This window comes from Heliangelus exortis, chromosome 1 (assembly GCF_036169615.1).
Source record: "Heliangelus exortis chromosome 1, bHelExo1.hap1, whole genome shotgun sequence".
NCBI classification, from domain to species: domain Eukaryota; kingdom Metazoa; phylum Chordata; class Aves; order Apodiformes; family Trochilidae; genus Heliangelus; species Heliangelus exortis.
Window position 1 is genome coordinate 185,225,261 of NC_092422.1, and position 18,710 is coordinate 185,243,970.

Genomic DNA, 18,710 nt, shown 5'->3' on the forward strand with positions numbered 1-18,710 from the left:
AGCAATATAAGACTACCCAAGAGGAGGGAGGAAAGCTCTACAACTACACAAAAGTTTTAGATAGAATTTCCTGAAGTCTTGATTAAAGATGGTCTCATATTCCAGACTTTGATCTCATAGCTTATGCTGTATTTCTGTTCAGTATCAGCTAAGACAGTCTGGAAAACCGTGTTTTTTTCCTCTGTCCCTTTTGAAGAAATATTCCTGATGGGAAAAAAAACAAATGCCACAAGTGGCAGAGCTGTTCACTGTCCTGCCTGAGTTCTGAACCCAACCCAGTGCTGTGCAAGAGATCTCTAATGAGAGCCTCAAAGCTGAAGTTGCACCCCAGAGGATTCCTCAGTGTCAGCTCCCGTGGGCTTGTGCCTGGCTCTCAGGGAGCATCCTCATGAAGAGTGGGGAAAAGGGAATGCCAGAAAAGATGGAAGTGGAATTCAATGCAGTATTTTACTCCGGAAGTTATAAGGCGCTACCCGAATGCAAACAGGCTGTGACAATATAGTTGTTTATCTTCCCATATTCTGTATTTTCTCAGATTCTTTTCTTGTCTCTTTTAGAAGGGTAAATGTGAAATCCCCACTTCTCTGCAGCATGGTCAGTTCAAATGTGGCATTGAAGTATGAAAAACTAGGGTGGCAAGCTTGATTCTGCTTGGCTTATGCTGTCTTGAGACTACTTCAATTTGGAAGACTTAGGAGTGCACGTATGAAAAAATATTAAAAAATATTTTAAATATTTTAATATTCACAATATTTAAATAATTTTAAAATATTTAAATTATTTAAAATATTTAAATTATAAATAATATTTTAAAGCCAGATTTATGTCTATACAGTGTGATTTCCAATGAAAAAAAGAAAAAAAAATCACAATAATTAACTGCTAGTACAAAAATGTGATTGCAGAAGAAGCGGTACATCCGTGTGCTTCCCCTAAATTCTCTAACTGACATGCTAAGTGCAAAATGACTGGTTTGTAGAATAAGGAAATTACAGGGACACTTCCTTCAAATGTGTTTTCCTTCTTAGTAGGCTGTGAAAGGTCAGCTATTGCTAAACCCTGACATTCTGTGTGAAAGAGAACTGTCTGCCAGCCCAGAGCAGAACCACTGCTCCTCTCCATCCATGGCTCCTCTTCAGCCAGGCCAAGGCAGAGACAGCCAAAAATGCCTAAGTTTACTCATGTCTTATGTGAACAAATGTCTTTAGTGGATTAAAGATGTTTATAGGAGCTTTCTGCTTTTAAGCTCAAGAACTAGATGGCATCTTTAGAATCCCATCTTGAAAATGTGGGAAAACCTACTTACAGCCAATGAAGTGTTTTATGCAACAGAATTTGTAACTAATATATGCTCTGCAAATAAGATTTGTTTGGTCCTTCCACAAGAGTGACAGCAGCTTGCTTAGAGCAGGTTGTATTGACCTTTTAGCAAACCAAAGTCAAACCAAACCTGTCTGAGAGCTGAAAGCTGAAACCAAGGTAACTCTAAAGATTTACCTTAATGTGCCTCTTGCTTCCCATTCCTGTAATGCAAATAAACGACATCTAAGTTTATAATATCATCACAGAAGTGAAAACCACAAGTGCAAATCATCTCATTATCTATATTGAGGTATAGATTTTTTAACTCGTAGCTCTGCTTAAGATCTGAGAAAGATACCATGAGGTTGTGTGTGGTCTCTTTGAATAACTTGCAGATGTCTCATTCAGTGTAAAATTTCCTGCCTGTGTGAATTACAGACTTGCAGTTATGGACAAGCAGCATATGGCTACATAGCTATCCTGCTGTGCTCATTTTTACTTATTTGTAATTGTAAAAAAATTTTAAGTGTAGTCACTTTGAGGCCAATACATTTTTCTTATGAGTTCTATCATGGGGTGGTTCAAATATATTTTAATCAGGAAGTGGTTTCTAATGTGTCTTCCTTCACACACTTCATTTTAAAATCTGACTGATTAAACAAGTTTTCTCATAATGTACAAGTAAAAATACTTATCTGTTAGTGTTGTTAGTTTTGACTTCCTAGAACATTAGGAGGAAAAGTCGTACTTTAATAGCTAAGGGCAAAAAAATATATAAAATCTACACAGATATTGATCAGTGGTAAATCTATCTTTTCCTTCATCAAGGTCAGAATTTCACTCAGAAAATCTGTTAATTTAGAGAGTGCATAGTCTCTGCCTGTGATGATTTCTTTTTAACGATGGTTTAGTTGCTGAAAAACATAACCCTTATAAATTCAGTAAACTGGGGTTTGTGATGTTTAGTGTTTACAGTTCTTAAAATGCATTGCTGAGGAACTCAATGAAGAACTCTTGGGCTAGCTAATCTAACAAGAAAGAAAACTCATTTTTTTATGTGTGTAACTACATTTTCATATCTTTTAGTTGCACCAGTCAGTGTTCTTAGTTTATTTTTGTAGGTAGAAGCCATCCCTAAAAGGAATGGAGAGCTACTGGCAAGGCGAAGAGAACTGCAGAAAGAAATTGAAATGACCAAGAGACGTTTGGCTGAACAGGTGCCCAGTTCTGCTTTCTCATACTTTGTTTTGCTATAACAGTTGTTTCTCAATTATGAGAAGGGAGTGGTGTTGGGGAAAATGATGGGACTTTCTAGCTGGAGCTGTCTAGTGAGAAAATGTGACAGTATTTGTCCAATTTCAAAGACTACTTGTTTGTCATGATTTAATTTTTTTTCTGGTCACATTTTGGAAGGCAGAATGCACATCTACTTTCTAGGTTCAGTCTTTCTGAATATCATTAATGACATTGCATTTAGAAATGTGATGGGTACACATGTTCTTGGGATATGGCACAGTGTTTGTTGACACAATTACAATTTAGCATTTTAATTGTTTTAGCTTTTTAATTTTTCATCTTCAGGATTTTGTCATGTGTGGATGTCTGTCTCTACAGACATATAGTGTGGAAATGCAGATATTGAAAATGTCTTATTGCATAAAAAACCACAGTCTTGATTATGAGAGTATCAGGACTTGCCACTACAGAAATGACTTCATAAGAAGCAGTATATTTCAGACATAGCATTTTCTTAAGGTCATACCTCCTGATATTCTTTCCCTTATACCCATTCTCTTTTTGTGCTGTCTTTGATTTTGTTAGCATTATCAGGTGGGATTCAGCTTGTATCTGAATACATTTATGTTCAGTATCTACCTGTCACTTTTTGTGTATGGGATATGAGTCTAATGTGTCACCATAGTCAATAATTATCTGTTGGAGTCACTGGGAATTCATCCATTCACCTCCTTCTAAGGAGTTCAGCCTACACTGGGTACACCAAATAGCTTTTTAGAATTCACTGGCTGTATTGACTGATTTCATCACCTCTAGGCATCTAGATATCCTACTCTATTTTGAATGTCTGAATTTAGTCTCTAAATGTGAAAGCTCAGTGTTACCCATTGTGCAGTATGGACAAGTCAAGACCTGACATTAAGCTTATTTAGAGGTGATGTGACTGTAAGGAATCATGCTGCCCAGTGGGCAATAGCTGAGAGACATGTTAGGCTGAGGAACAGAAGTGCTTCCAGGTGATAAAATATCTTGACATGTTATTATAAGGATTGTGTATGGTATTTCAGCTGCTATTTTAAAGATTTTTTTAAAAAAATCCATGTTGTCTATATTCATGTGTATTCATCTATTCATAAATACAAAGTATTTCCAACTTTGGGTTTGCCAGCACTGATGTATCAAGGCATGTGGTACTGAATTTAATTTTCTGTAGGAAAAGATGGCAGGGAAGGATGCCCGCATATTGGAGGAGTGTATTGCTGAAGAAGGACAGCTTTTCAAACAACAGGAAAAATGCAGAGATGAATTATCCAGACTTGCACATCTGATGCAGCTCAGAGTGGAAGAGAGAGAACAGAAGTTTAGGAATGTTCAGAAAGCTCAGGTAAAAAAATTATCTCATATAGCTGGAAGACTAAAAGTGAAAGCTGGTATATAGAAAAATTAAGTTACTATTGAGCAGAGCCTTATGGACTCTTGTTTCCTGCTTTACTTTGAAGTTCCATCCCAGCACAGGAAGTTCTGTGTTGTTTTATTGGCAATTTCTTGTGCAGTGCACAGTATATTAAAATATCATGCCACAACTGAAATAAGGTATTTAAAAGGACATTTACTCTCAAGCCTATGAAATAAAGAGGTACAAAAGCAGAAAGCCTTAACTGAGATTCTCAGAAGTATAGATATGTTTTATTTTACAAATATATGGGCATTAAAAGATAACCAGAACTGCTACTCATTCCAAGGAGAGGCAGCTGTTTTTATTTTCCTGACACATATCCAGGTGTAAATTGGTGTATTAATATGAAGAAAGATTCACAGAAAGCAGGATTATCACTGGGTTTGCTGCCTGCAGTTTGCTGGCATTGTAATAGATAAGTGCTGTGATGTTGCAGAGTTCATCCTAGCTACCAGGTTTGTATGTGGGCATTAAGTATCCCCAGTGTATGTGTGTGTTCAAGGGATCCATGCAGGTATCCTTCTAGCAGTCTGGGAATCTTTGACAGTCTATAAAAATAAACAAACATGTTAGCCTTGGCACCTTCAATAAAAATCAGTACACAAACAGATCAGAGAAATGAAAAATGCAAAGTAATGTATGCACACACATGTGCCCAGAGTTTCAGTCCAACAGGTAGCAGCTCTTCTCATGTCAGTCTCCCCCTCCTGTACCACTGGGAGGTGAGAAAAGGCCTGGCTGGGGCAGGTTAATGACAGGGGATACTAAAGACTGAAGAGAACTGAGAACATAAAGTTCAGAACCACAACAAAAGGTAAATGTGCCATTCCAGTCAACCATCAGTTATTGCTTAAAAAACAGTAAAAAGTGAAAAATAAATTATATTTGAAAAGGTTTGATGTCAGTGATGTGTATGTCCCAAAATTATATAACGATTGAACCAAGAGAATGACATAAATTGCAGAATTCCTGTATCTGGACCAAGGATTTTAAGATGCATATCAAATTATCTGCATTGGTAACAGTCATTGTAAACTTAATATACCCAGAAAACCTATCTTCTTTAATGTTGCTATGGTAACAGTATTTCCTTACAATTAGAATAAGTTCTTAGAATAATCTTGGCTCCCTGTCTTTTCCTCCTCTAGGAGGAACAGCTTCTTCAAGTGATTTCTTTGTCAATGTTTCTTTGATATATCTAGTGTGCTCACTGAATTTTATTTAAATTTCAGACACAACTCCAAAACATTATTAAAGAAATTAAAAGAAAGGATTTTGAAATAAGAGAGTATAAAAAGAGGGAAAGAAAAATCCAAAATGAGTAAGACAATACATTACCTAAAATGTTTCTTAAATCAATTTTTATCCAAGTAATGTATGCATAAAATTACAATAATTATTTCTTTCACACTTGTCATTTCTTCAGACTCCAAGCATTTTCTAAAATGTCTGACATTATCCAAAATGAAAGGAATAAATGTATAAATTTGGTGCATGCTGCTCATCAGAAAGCAAATGATATTAAAAACCGGGTAAAGTTGCTAGGAAATGAAACAGAAAATTTAAGGAATACTTTGATAACCAAGGAAAGGTGAGTTTTAAGTAACCTGTAGATCACAATTACTGAAATGTAAGATTAGAAAGAAATTTAAGAGTTAATCCAGTCCAACTTCAGCAATGCCTATAGCATCCTTTATAGTTCTTATCCTGATTTTTAAAACCTGATTCAAAGACATTTAGCAACACTCCTACAAAACTTATTCAAATTTCTTCTCAGCCTTACACCTCACCATTAGCCTGGGCATCTCTGAATGCCATGAAGTATTTTGGAAGTTGTCGGGCTACTCTCTCACTTACTTTAAGGAGTAAATTATCATTGCTCTTCCTTTGTATTGCAGTTCTTGAGCCTTTAATATCTGAATTATCATCATAGTTCAGATTCCACAATAGATTGATACATGGTACTGTTAAATGAGTCACTGCTAGTATGTGGCTTTCTAAAAATTATTAGATTATTAATCAGAACAAACTGGATTTCTTGGTTCAAACTCAAACTGAAGTTTATTGGGTAATGTTTATTTCAGATCAAGTAAACATGGTTTCAACTTCCAGGCAATCCTAGTCAAAATGAAATGTCACATTCACAAGAGGATGAGGCAGAACAGTTGGTGCTTGTGACTGTTTTTTCTGAGACCATTATTTAGTAGAGATTTCTTTTTACTAGAGATATCTTTTTGCTATCTTGAAGTCATTCTAGTGGTGATACTCTGCAACTATAAATAAAATGACAATGTCTCTAAAGTCTGTCATTGGGAATGGAGGAAGTTAATGAATAATTAACCGAGTGTAAAAAACAGTACAGCCAAAACTGAGTAGTTTAAAAATAATTTGGTTTTCCCAAAACTTTGGGTTTTGCTGCCAAAAATTGCACAACCAGGCCAAAGAATGCATTCAGGATAAATTCACTCATAGGGTATTGTGTATCTTTGAGTAGCTTGATTTCAAAGTCATACTGGAGGTAGCTAGAAAGGAACTGGAACTTCAGTGATTTAAGTGATTTTGTCAAGATGCCCAAGCCAACATTTTGTGGTGTTAATAGGAGATAAAAGTATAAAAAGAGATGAAAAAGGTTAAGGCAGCAGGCATACATTGTCTAAATATAAGCAATATCTTATTATTATAGATGATCCTACAAATCCAACAGATATTTTAGTCTCTGCAAACCTTTAGATTTAAAACTGGCCAGAGATACTGAATTTTTACTAATTCTCTTGTCTATCAAAAATAGATTTTAATTCAAATAACAGTCTTTAGTATCACAGTACCACTGACTTAACTGCAACCTACACAATTTGGACAGAGTATCAGTCCAAATGAGGTATTTTTCTCCAGAAAATATTTAATAACACAGTGCATTTTTGCAATACTTTCACATTTTCAGTATGAAACTCACTTTACAAGGGTTCAATTCAGTACTACCCATGGAACTCCCAAGTGTTCTACACAGAGAAGACATGAGCCAGGGAGAAGCTCGCTGCTGTGGATTAAGTCACTCAGCAATGTAATTAAGGAGCCCATCAGGGGATGCAGGACATTTCATTTGCAGTTCTGTAGTTCACAGGAGACCATGCTTCTCCTTTCACTGCTTCTTTTGGATGTTGATAGGAGTATCTTCCCAGTGTAGATAAAGTTGGGATCAAGTTACAACAATCAAATGCTGTAACTCTGAGTTCCATGTCATGACCAGATGAATCATTTGTGTGGCAACAAGATCTGTCTTTTAAAAAAGGGACCATCATGTAGTGTCCAGCAAGGCCACTATTCCCAGCAAGGGAATAATGAGTTCTGCTATTCATTTTTGTGGGTCTATGATGGGATCTTGTCACTAACCCTCTATTATGGTGGCTTTTTTTTTATCCTCATCTGTTAGACAGGAAATTAGTAGGACATGGAGTAATGGCTTTATCTGGAAGAAGGTAGTCTTAGATTAGATATTAGGAAGAAATCTTTTCTGTAAGGGTAGTGAGGCACTGACACAGGTTGCCCAGGAAAGTTGTGGTTGTCCCTTTTCTCTCCCTCAATATGTTCAAGGCCAGGCTGGATGGGGCTTTGAGCAACCTGGTCTAGTGGGAGGTGTCCCTGCCCATGTAGGGAGGTTGGAACTAGATATCTTTAAAGTGCCTTCCAACCCAAACCATTCTATGATTATATGATTCTTTCTTGTGTGAACATTGTGATCTATTATTTTTTAAGCAATAAACTTGGAGACCTTTGAATCACAACCACAAAATTATTTCAATACTGCTCTGTGAATAGGACAGGATTTCTACTCAATAAGACTTGCATCTCAGTTTATGCTTCTGCTCTTGAACTTTATGTCTTACATCACCTTGGGCTACCCAGAAGAGAAGAAAAGAGCTGGATTGCAGTGTTCCATTTACAGATCTTTGGCCATCACCCAGTTCTTTTCAAGATGGAAAGAGCTTGCAGAGAAAAGCTATTCTCAGAGTCTTCCTGCTTCTTATAATGCTCCTGTGAGGCAGAGTGACATACAAGATAAACTATGTATTTAAGGATTAGTTTCTTTGGTTTTAACTGATGAAATTGCTTTCAAATTGAAAAGACTAAAATCTTTCCTACTTCTATGTTATGTAAAGAGAACTGCAGAAGCAACGTCTGAAGAATACAAATAATGTATCAATTACAGACAGCCTCAGACGTGATTATTTAAAGGTTGAAAAAATCATACAGGAGATGAAAGAAAAGAAACAGCAACGGTGCCTGGATCTTGAGAGACTTGCCCATACCATCACCAGCATTGAAGAGGAAATAATGCAGCTCTGCAAAAACTATGAAAGGGCTATTCAGCAACAAAATGAAAGGTATACATGGAAATCAGATGTCATATAATATTTGATTTTCATATTAATAAAGCAACAATATTTTCCTTCTTATGAGCACCCCTTGTCAAGAATACTGAAAGATTGTCTCACTACCAAGCTGTCCTCTCAGTACTGCAGTGTCCATGCTGCTTTGCATTACTTAGATTTTTTTTTCTCCATTGGAAGAAGGTATTAATTCCTCAGAACTATTATTAAGAAATATGGTGGATTACCTTTTGAATACCTTGAGAGCTTGTAGCCTCCTGCTCCATTGGTGCTTTGTGTGGAGATAAGCCATAAAAACACAAGAGACTAGAAGTTCCCTGATCATTTTAATCCATTTTTAATGAATGCTATGGAAGGACAGAAGGGCTTTTAAAATATGAGAAACCAGATTAACCTTCATAATTGTTTGTTCTCTGACTTTCACATTGTAATTATCTTGTTACCTATTTTAAATCTTGTAATTATATTAAAATAATATTTGTGAAACATTTGCACATTTCCCCAGTTTGTTACTATCTTTCAAGATTGCCAGTTATGTTCTTGAATGGAATGCACTTATTATGTGTAAATTTTTTTAATTTTACATTTTCATTTTGGGCTTATTGCAGTGGTCTTCTGCTCAGAGATCGAGAAGAAGAACTGTGCATTTTATATGAAAAAATAAACATCCAAGAGATGTTGTGTAGAAATGGAGACATTGAGGTGCAGGCTATGGATGAAAAGATCAGATTTCTGAAGCTGAAGGTAGCTGAGGAAAAGAGAAAGATTAAATTGTGGTCAAAAGTACTCCCAGTGAAGAATGCCCTCAATTCACATCTGGTGGTACTTCAGATACAGGTTGGTGGGACAGTAAGTTTTTTGGTTTGTTTGTATTATTCTGGGATTTAAAACTTATGGTAAGTTCACAGAAAGAAAAGAAAAATACGTTTACGAAAGCAGAAAGTTTCAGACTTATGAGTTTCTATGTTTTTGTGTAACTGGCTGATACACTTTGTTAGGCTCACACCAAATGCTTCCAGGGTATGGGATCTCATCTAACCCTCCCCATAGCCTGAAATGTCAGTATGACTAAGCTGGAGAAGGAGAGTCATGGGGGAAAAATGGGAATGTAGATAACATTTGTTAAAACTGTATTGATGGGGGTAGGTGGAGGGGTGGGAGATATACTTAGCCCTTCAAATTTCTAAAATAATAACTCAATTCACATTTGACCCTGAGCCTACTCTGGAAACTCTGCTGCCTACAGTGATATCATCCACATATGTTTTCCTCTAGACAAAAACAGTGTAAGTTTTAGTTCTAGTTACAACATGACATTAAACAACTAACAAACTGCAGTGTTTGGGACATTCTTTCCTTGCTTTCTGAAATGGCTCATTTACTTTTGACCTTATCTCCAGATGGTAATTTTTTCCATACATATTCTGTTAGTGCCTGCACAAAATTGTAAAAGCTACTGTTTGTCTATCTTTCAATTTAGATAATTATAAAAGTTCAGAGAGAGGATCAGTCCAGCAAAGAACTATGAGACCCTGATTTCTACTTGAGATCCTCAGGCCTCCTACAATGCATCCTGTAAATCCAGTTTCTGAGTTCTCCTCTTAGTTTTTATTTTTCCATTATGTTGTGACCTTGTGTAGGAGCCAGTGTGCCCAACTACAAGGTTGTGCCAGGAGCCCACAGAGCAAATTATCCAGATAAGTGAGCAAGGTCTCTTTATTAATGGAAGCAGTTGAGTGTCTTTGCCTTCAGAAGCAGATCCTGACAGCTTTACTTAGGGAGCATGATACCCCTCTTGGATGTGTCTATTCTCAAGGCACTTCCCTCTCCCCATCAATTGTATAGGAGACTTTGAAACACGTAAGAAGGATGTTCCCATGTTTGAAACACTGTTTGTTTAGATCATCTGAATTAGGCAGGTTGAATTCTGTACCTGCACCTCTTAAGTTTTATTCTTCCCTTTTTCCTACCCTTCCTGTCTCTTTCTGAAGTCTTGGGTATATTTTGGACTTTGTCACCTTATTCTTATCTGTACAATTTTACCTCCTCTCCTGCATTTTCCAACCTTCCTATATCTCCAGAACCTTTCTCTCACTCCTTGTGTAAATTCGATTTTCTGTTGTTGAATGCTGAGTGATTTTCCAATAACAGATATCCATCACTGCTAATACTTAAAATATATGGAGGAACCTGAAAGGAAACAAGATCCAACTCACAAAATAGAAGAAGTTTCAGTATTTGTTGTTAGCTTCAATTTGACTGAGATCTTTTGACCATTTTAGAGACACTGTTGGGGTCAGTCTCACATATTCTGAATGGATGCTTTAATCATCACTAAATTAACTATTCTGAGATGGCATATCTATTTCTGTTAGAGATATACCTCTTAGAATAGGTGGATGAATGGGTACCTTATATTCTATAGGCTGCAGAAACTGGCCTCGGATCTTGGTGGCTGTGGTACCCATTGGGCAGGGGAAAAGCACAGGTCAGGGCTGTGTGCCAGTTCAGAAGGAATGAAAATTTCACCTGGGTTTCCTGTACTCCTGTACTTCCTTTGTGTGACACACAAAAAAAGGCCTGGTGAGAATCTAAGGTTTTCCTTGGGCATAAAACTGTGAAATTTTTAATTAAGAGTGCACATCAGGGGACTGTTACTGCTGATTGAAATGACCCATGAAAACCTTCATGCATCAATGAGAAATACTTAGCATTACCCACTAATTAGTCCAACACATAGACCTGCTGAGCTGTCAAGTTGCTGTGGATGGGATTTTCATGCCTCAACAGGGACCAACAGGCATTTGGCATCAACATTTATTCAGGTGTTAATACAACCCCATGAACACCTCCAGACTACATTGCAGCCATAGGAAAATGGGGCTAACAGAGAGAAAACAAGTTTATCAAGGCAATCCTGCTCCTTCCCATAACATAGCACTGCCACTCATTCCATGGAGCACGAAGCTGAGCTTTCAAACTGTCACTGGAAACTCCAGTTTCCACAGCAAGCTGTCCCAGCCCTTCCTTAACAGAGGAAAGATTTTCATAACTACTAGCCTGGATATTTCTTGCTGCAATGTATGAACACTGATTTGCATTGTGTCCACCAGAGACATGACAAATAGATTGTTCTCTTCCTCCTTGCACCATTCCATGTTACTGGAAGAAAGATAATCACGTTCCTCTCCCATCCTTTTACTAGGCTACACAACCTTGTTTCTTTCCATCAGCCCTTACAGAACTTTGTTGGATCATTCTTTTTCCTGCCTTTTATTTTTTGGTAACATAGTCTTTATTTTTGTTGAGGTCCAGTGCCTAATGTCAGTGGGCTAGAGTGGAAGAATTCATTGGGGCATCCTGCAGGTTATATTTCTGTTTATGTGTCCAGGTATGATGGCAGCCTTTTTTGCAATGTGACATACTCATTCACATTCATGGAAGTGAATGCAATAGCCAGATCCTTTTTTAAAGGAATGGTATATAATTAGGTGACCGTATGTATTTCTACAGGTAATTTCTTCTGCATACTTGTAGCATCTTGCATTTGGCATTTAATATTATCTCTTTTGTTCAGATCTTTTTACAGACCAAGATAATTTTGAATTTTAATATTCTCCTCCTCAAAGAATATGCAGTCTGTCTGAGATCTCATTTTACTTAGGTAGTGCATACCTTAAATTTAAGCTATGTAAAAATCAAGATGTATGATAATCTACTATTTGTCATCCACACACCTGTTGAATTATCATAGTAAGAAATAGGTCTGCTTTGGCATGACTCAACATGCCTGTGTTTACTGTTTCTCATACCCTTTTTCTTTTCTAGCTGCCTACAAAGAAAGCTTACTGATTTGGTTCAGACTTATTCTTCAGAAACTGAAGATAAATTATTTGCAGTTCCATAGCTACTTTGTCCCTCCTTTTTAAAAGAACAGGTATATTTGCCCTTTTCTAGTGCTCTGCATACCTTACCTATCTTCTCTGAGCTTTCCAAAATAAGCATCAGGTCTCCACTTTTTCACACCTGCCCCTTTTATTCTCACTACCTGTTCATTATATGTTCATCTGTCAATAATTCCTCCTGAATTATTACAATCAAACACAGCAAAGCCTCTCTTGTAGACCCTTTTCCTATCCCTTTTATCCCCACTCCAAGAAAGAAGGGATTTTTTTGTTTTGTTTTGTTTTAAGACTTAGAGTCTCTTAGAACTGAGATAGTCTTGTGCAAGGAAAACACTACAAATTAAGAGAAAAAGACAGACACCTATAGTCACATCACTTAAGCAGACATAAAACAGTGTGGTTATTTCTTAATATGCTGCTTTCCATACTCTTGGATTACCCTGCATCTTATCACTCCCAATTCATATTGCATTTGAAAGTAAGCCTACTATTCAAGATTGATATAATTTTTTAATTTTTTTTTCTTCTTAGTTTGGACAGTAGTTTTGCTGCAATAGTCCTTCTTCTCTAAATTAACTATTTAATCTTGCAAACTTTTACTTGGTCAGCTGTCCCTCATCTCATTAAAGTATCACTGCCTCCAACAAGGCATTTTTGGCTGACTTTGTGGCTGAGAAATTTGGGCCCAAATATGAAACATGACAGGAAGCATGCCTGCACCCTGTTGTTTGTGCTGGTCTGCCTCTTACAGTTTTCACTCTGTGTATTACTGGTCTTGAGTTTTATAGGCTTATAATTAAAATAAATCTGTCAGTAACCAGGTGCACAAGGAACAGAATCCATTTTAAACTGAATCATGATTTCTCAAAGAAATTGCTCACTACGGTTACTTAAGGTTTTTACCTTGCCAGTTCTCAGTTAAAAAAAAAACTGCATGATGCTTCTTTTACCAGAAAAAGAAGTGTTTAAAACAAATGTTATGGCAGTGTTCCATAATCACCTGAGATCTGTCAGTTTTCTCTTTTCCAGTTAAACATGACCTGTTATCTTCCAGTGAAAAAACCCCATCCTGGTAGCAACATCTAAACATTTCCTTTGCCTTTTTGCTGACTGGTCACAACTTTGACACCCAGTGACCACTTGTTTCCTTAATAATATCATCGCCTGCAATTGATGGGTTGCATTTCTAGCAACTTACTTGGGTCATGTTATGTTAGAGCTAATAGATCAAGCTTGGAGTGACAAGGTGCTGACAGGAGACCGGGTGTGTATCACAGCACAAAACCTCACCACTGGCAGCCTTTCATGTCCAAACATAAAGAAATGGTCCCAGTCACTTCTTCAGTGAATATTTCTATGAAACATGGATGTCCATCTAGTGTACTCTGGAAAGTGTTATTCCATGGGAATATTGCACGTTGGAAAGGTCAGGGAACACCTGCCTCTCAGGGTCCCAGGAGTGCCACATCTCTCAGTGTCACCACTGAGTCAGTTTAGGACAAATGCCTGGGAACTTTAGCTTCAAAAACCTGGATGCCTGTAGGGATGAGACAGTGCTGACCAGCAGGGAAGTTCAGATTTAACATGCAACCAAACTGTTAGGCACTTGTTTCCCTCCCCCATCCCTAAATGGATCCTATGGGTCAAACAGAAGATTGAGGGAATAAAGGAAGACCTCCAATATCAAATGGTTGGTGTAGTCCTAAGGGTAGAAGAAGTAGCCTGAGGACAAAGCAGCAGGTGGGATTCAGTATCTGTCAGGCTGTAGGGTTTGCCTCCATCCTGCAACTTTTACAGCACTGTCTCCTTTAAAAAAGTTAAAATTGGCTTGTAATGCTTTGTAACAGCCTCTGCCTGCCCCCAGGTACAAGGAAAACTTTTCTATTACCACAGAGTAAGTCTGTAGACTCTCCCTGCACAGCCACAGCCTCCACCGAAGGTACCTGCTGGGCCGGGGTGCACAGACCTGGGGAGGGGAAGGAAACGGGGGCCAGTGAGGGCTCCTCCACTTCCCAGTGCTCCTCTCCCCTTCCTCTGGATGGAGCCACAGCTGTGGCTGCTCTCTGCCCCCTGCCTGCTACCCATGGCTGCGGGGCAGGCCCGGAGGATGGCCCAAAGGATGTAATTTGGAACAAACTGCCTGCAGGTTTCCATTCAGGCCACTAAGCAGGAGCTGAAGAAGGAATCATCCCCCGGGTAAGCCTTTTGATGACTTTCCAAACATCTTTAGATGGTAAAAATAATTTTCCAGGCCAGGGTTCTTGTGGTGATACCTGGTGGCTCAGAGAAGCCTCTTCTGTGCAGCTGCATTATTGGAATACAGTTTCAGGTTGCTGTGTTGCATGTGAAGAGAGTCAAGGGCACAAGCCTTTGGGACACTTAAGCCACTAGTAATTGATGATGATTTATATTTATGCACTATAGGGATAACCTGTGACACAATCTACTTGTTCTCAGATTCCCATTTTTTAAAAAAAATAGGACAGGATTATGTCCACCCCTGGTTTCATAGGGAAATGTTTTTCCAGCATTTGACCCGTATTGTTTAGCTGAGGCCTCCACAGCCTGAGGATCCCAAATGCTCTCCCAGCAAGGCTGCTTCCAAGCTCTGGTACTGGCAGTGTAGCAACCCCAGCTGCTTTAGTGCAGCTCTCCTGCTGTGAATCAGACACACTGAGACCTTCCATGTCTGAAAATAAAACTGTTGTGGCTTTTTGTTTTCTAGTACTCACAGTGCAAGGACAGGATTAAGAGGTTGGAGGAAATCTTTGCTGACCCCACAAAAGAGAGTAGAATGAGAGACCTGGGAGGGAAGGACCCATCCCCACCCGAGCTGCTAAAAAAGATTGAGCAGGTAACATCACTTCTCATCTCATAATACCCCATGCTGTGATTGACCTTTTTTAAAAAAAACAAATGGTATTTTTTATTTATAAATAAAATTTACATAACAGAACTTAAAATAATTATTGGCTCATGGGAACTCTAGACTAGTGTCTGCTTTCCTGGGCATGGGATACTTTTTTTCCAGCAGAGGCTGGGGAGGGAAAGCTCTGTGCCTGGCTCCCCAGCATTCTCCACTAGCTGGTCCATTTGCATCATTGGCACTTCACTGCAGACCCTCCTGCTTCATTAGGAGAAGACACAGAAAAGGCAGAAGGAAATGAATGCAGAATAAAAAAACTGCTAAGAAACAAAGCTGTTCTTCTGCAGCTGGCTATTAGCTGTTCCATCACTATGCATGGGCTGCAAGCAGGAGGAAGTCCCCCTACCCTCTTGGCAAAGTCTGCATAGAACCAAACCAACCTCCTTCTCAGGCTTTGGTTGTACTGCTTTGTTCCCACACTGAACAGGGAGCCACAGAACAGACCTCGATGGCATCCAGGGCAGCTGCATCTGACTGCAGCATCACTGGCAACTGCTGGACAAAGCTTCACATTGAGGCATCAGGTCCAATATCAAAGCCAATTTGAGGGCACTTCCTGTATGGTGTATGTGGGGAAGGAAGAGGCATGGAATGAGCAACCATGATATTTTCTTAGATATTTTTGTCTGTCCCATTTATAGGGGCACAAAACTCCTTCTGCTGTATTTAGTGTACAGGGAGTTTTCACTGTGACTGTGAAGGTATTATGGTACCAGAAAGCTTGGAGGAGTCCACACCTGAGTCCTCCTTTGGAAATCCAGTTTGTAAGGATTTCCTATGAACACTTCTGTTTTAATTGAGCCTTACTGTCCCATATTCCTTGACAGGAAGGAGTTCTGCACAGTACAGCACAGCCAGCTATAACCAACCTGCACATTAAAAAGCCAGTTTCTTGAAGTTATGATACACATTTAAATGTTCTCTTTCCATCTCCTTGCAGTCCTTTTAGTTGCACACTTCTTTCTTTCTTAGTCTTTGGAGCCCATACCCTTCTTTTTTTTTAGCAGCAAGAGGGAAAAGTTATTTAAAGAAAGCTGAAAATTTCTCATTACAGTGTGACTCAAGGAACCAGAAAGTAACTTTTCCTTTTGGGTTTTTTTGCTTGCCTGTTTTCTTGGTTTTTTTTGCTTTTTAAATCACTAGAAAAAAAAATCCATTCTTTCCAAGAAAATCACAGCAATATAATCCCCTGACCCCCTGTTTCTGACCCACACCCTGTATGCTCCTCACTGCAGCTGGAGGTAGAGCTGTTGAAGAAGGAGGAGAAGTTGCTGGAGACAGATTTTCTCCACGAGCATGTTTCCAGGCTGACAGACAGAATCCGTGCCATGGCAGAGAATGGGAAGCAGGACACATTGCTGTTAGCTAAAAGGGTAAGAAGGGCATTGCACACTCTGTCTGCTGGCTGATATGAAATGAAATATCTGGGCAAGAGGTAAGATGACTCACTTGCAAGTTACAAAAGTGGCTGGAAATATTAATAGGCAAATCATATGTTTAGCCTTCAGAAACTAGAGTAGTACATTTAGTAATAAGAGTAATACAGACATACCAAAGGTATCAGGTGAGAGTAGTTTCTGCTTAAAAGCAAGTTGCACCATAAATAGTATCTTTCACCAAAATATAGGATTAGTTCTCTCTCAGGTAAGGTGCTTAGAAACTTGGTAGAATCCTCCTTTTTTGTGTATACGTCACAACCTTTACATCGTAAACATCTTGAAGTCTAAAAAAGAAATAAGGGAAAGCCAGGTAAATTCTATTGCAGACTATAAAAAGACTTGATATCTGGCTCATTGTTCCTTTGTTATTTATGTAGGGACATCCACACAGGAAGGAATTATCATTTTCAATAGTTACTTTCATATAATTAAAGCTACGATTTCCTTTTAACTGCCGGTGATATTATTTTGGAAAAAGCAAAAATCCTTTCATCCCCACCTCCTTAATGAAAAAGCTCCAAAAATAGCAAAGCTGAATGAAAGACTGAAAAAAAAATGCTAAGTAATTAATGTAAAAGAAGGCCAGGGTTGGTTGTTTTTGCTTAGCGTTAGGTTTGGCACTCAGAACACCTTAAAAAACCCCCAAATCTTTATAGCAGATCTTTAATTTTCCACAGACAGAAATAATACAGCTGCTGGGGTTTGTGGAATCATGGCTAATAAACTACTGTAAAAATGGCAGTGTGCCAAATGTTATATTTACAAGTGCTCTGACTCTCCCAGTTCTGTATTAGCCACTTCAAAAAGTATTTAAGTTTTGTTGGGGTTTTTGTTTGAATCATCTCCAGTCAGTCTCAAGCATTCCTGTCCCATTCCTTTGCTTCCACCTCCCCTCCCCCCGTACATGGTAACCTCACAACCTGCAGCCATCCTGCACCCACTTTATTACCCTATAATCTTGTAGAGATTGGGCTTATAACACCTCTATTACAAAACTAATTGTGCACAAGGTCGATCAGAATCTGGGTTTAATACTTGCCTCTGAGGCCAGTGGGAGTTTTGCTATTCAGCTGAAAAGGGCAGGAAATAAACGTAAACTTGCATTTCTGCATCTTGTATTGGAGTAAATGTGACTTTTTTAACAAAGTTTCTGTGGTTCTGAGTGTGCACAGAGACACACATCCTGCTTCTTCCAGTCATTTTCAAGTAAGCAACTATTTTTCAAAACTGAGTCCAGCTGGACTTGTTTTCACATCCTTAACATTTACCTGTGTCATGCCCTGTAACTGCCTAAGGGAAGCCCAAACTAAAATTTAGTTGTTACTTACACAGATCAGTGAACTGCAGAAGAAGATAAAGGACAGAAACCGAAAGATGATGGCTCTTGTTGCAGAGTTATCCATGAAGCAAGCTCTGACCATTAAACTCCAGCATGAAATGAGAGGCAAAGAACAATTTTTGATTACTGTTTCATCAAGGATAGCTCAAGGCCTTCCTCCTCCCAGAGAAACAGAAAATGAATGGTTGAAGATATTACGCAACAAGAAGATGCAAAAAGAAGCAGCTGAAGCCAGAGCTCAGGTAAGTTTTTGCCATATGATGCAATTAGAACTTCAGGCCCATCTTCTTACTGCTCCAGCTTGTCTGCTCTCACTGCACAGCTGTTTGCTGGCAGAGCTCCAGGAGTCAGTGGAGATGACAGATTTACCAGAGAAAAGTGGTAAAGTGGCACATTGTACATCTGTGGAGTTATAGTTGGGCACACATCTTAGAACTGGTCATTGAATTTTAATCAAAGAATGCACTAAAAGGAAGACTGGCTTTCATTTATTAAACTAATTCCTGTGACAGTGTTTTGGGATGAGAGGCAAGTGACCCACAGGTGAAGTACTGCTTTCCATTTGATTTCATGGTAAAGCTGCAGAAGGTGGAGTGTGGGGTTCAGGAAAAATTTTATCATCTTGCACAGATCATCTACACTGAACATCAGAGCAGGCGTAGCAAAAAATTAGATTGCTAGGAGAAACACTGAGGGTAGGCAGGGCAGTATATCAAATA

At 38.5% G+C, this 18,710-nt stretch overlaps 1 protein-coding gene across 2 annotated transcripts in view; it reads left to right on the plus strand.

The window, feature by feature from the left end:
• CCDC146 (coiled-coil domain containing 146) overlaps positions 1–18,710 on the plus strand; it is a 64,332-nt gene that overhangs the window by 44,408 nt on the left and 1,214 nt on the right. For both annotated transcript variants that reach the window (XM_071733996.1, XM_071733997.1), the window contains 9 exons: positions 2,424–2,519; positions 3,752–3,922; positions 5,227–5,315; positions 5,421–5,585; positions 8,152–8,376; positions 8,991–9,219; positions 15,013–15,141; positions 16,449–16,586; positions 17,985–18,233. In XM_071733996.1, coding sequence (XP_071590097.1) covers positions 2,424–2,519; positions 3,752–3,922; positions 5,227–5,315; positions 5,421–5,585; positions 8,152–8,376; positions 8,991–9,219; positions 15,013–15,141; positions 16,449–16,586; positions 17,985–18,233 — 1,491 coding nt within the window. The remainder of the gene's footprint in view (positions 1–2,423; positions 2,520–3,751; positions 3,923–5,226; positions 5,316–5,420; positions 5,586–8,151; positions 8,377–8,990; positions 9,220–15,012; positions 15,142–16,448; positions 16,587–17,984; positions 18,234–18,710) is intronic.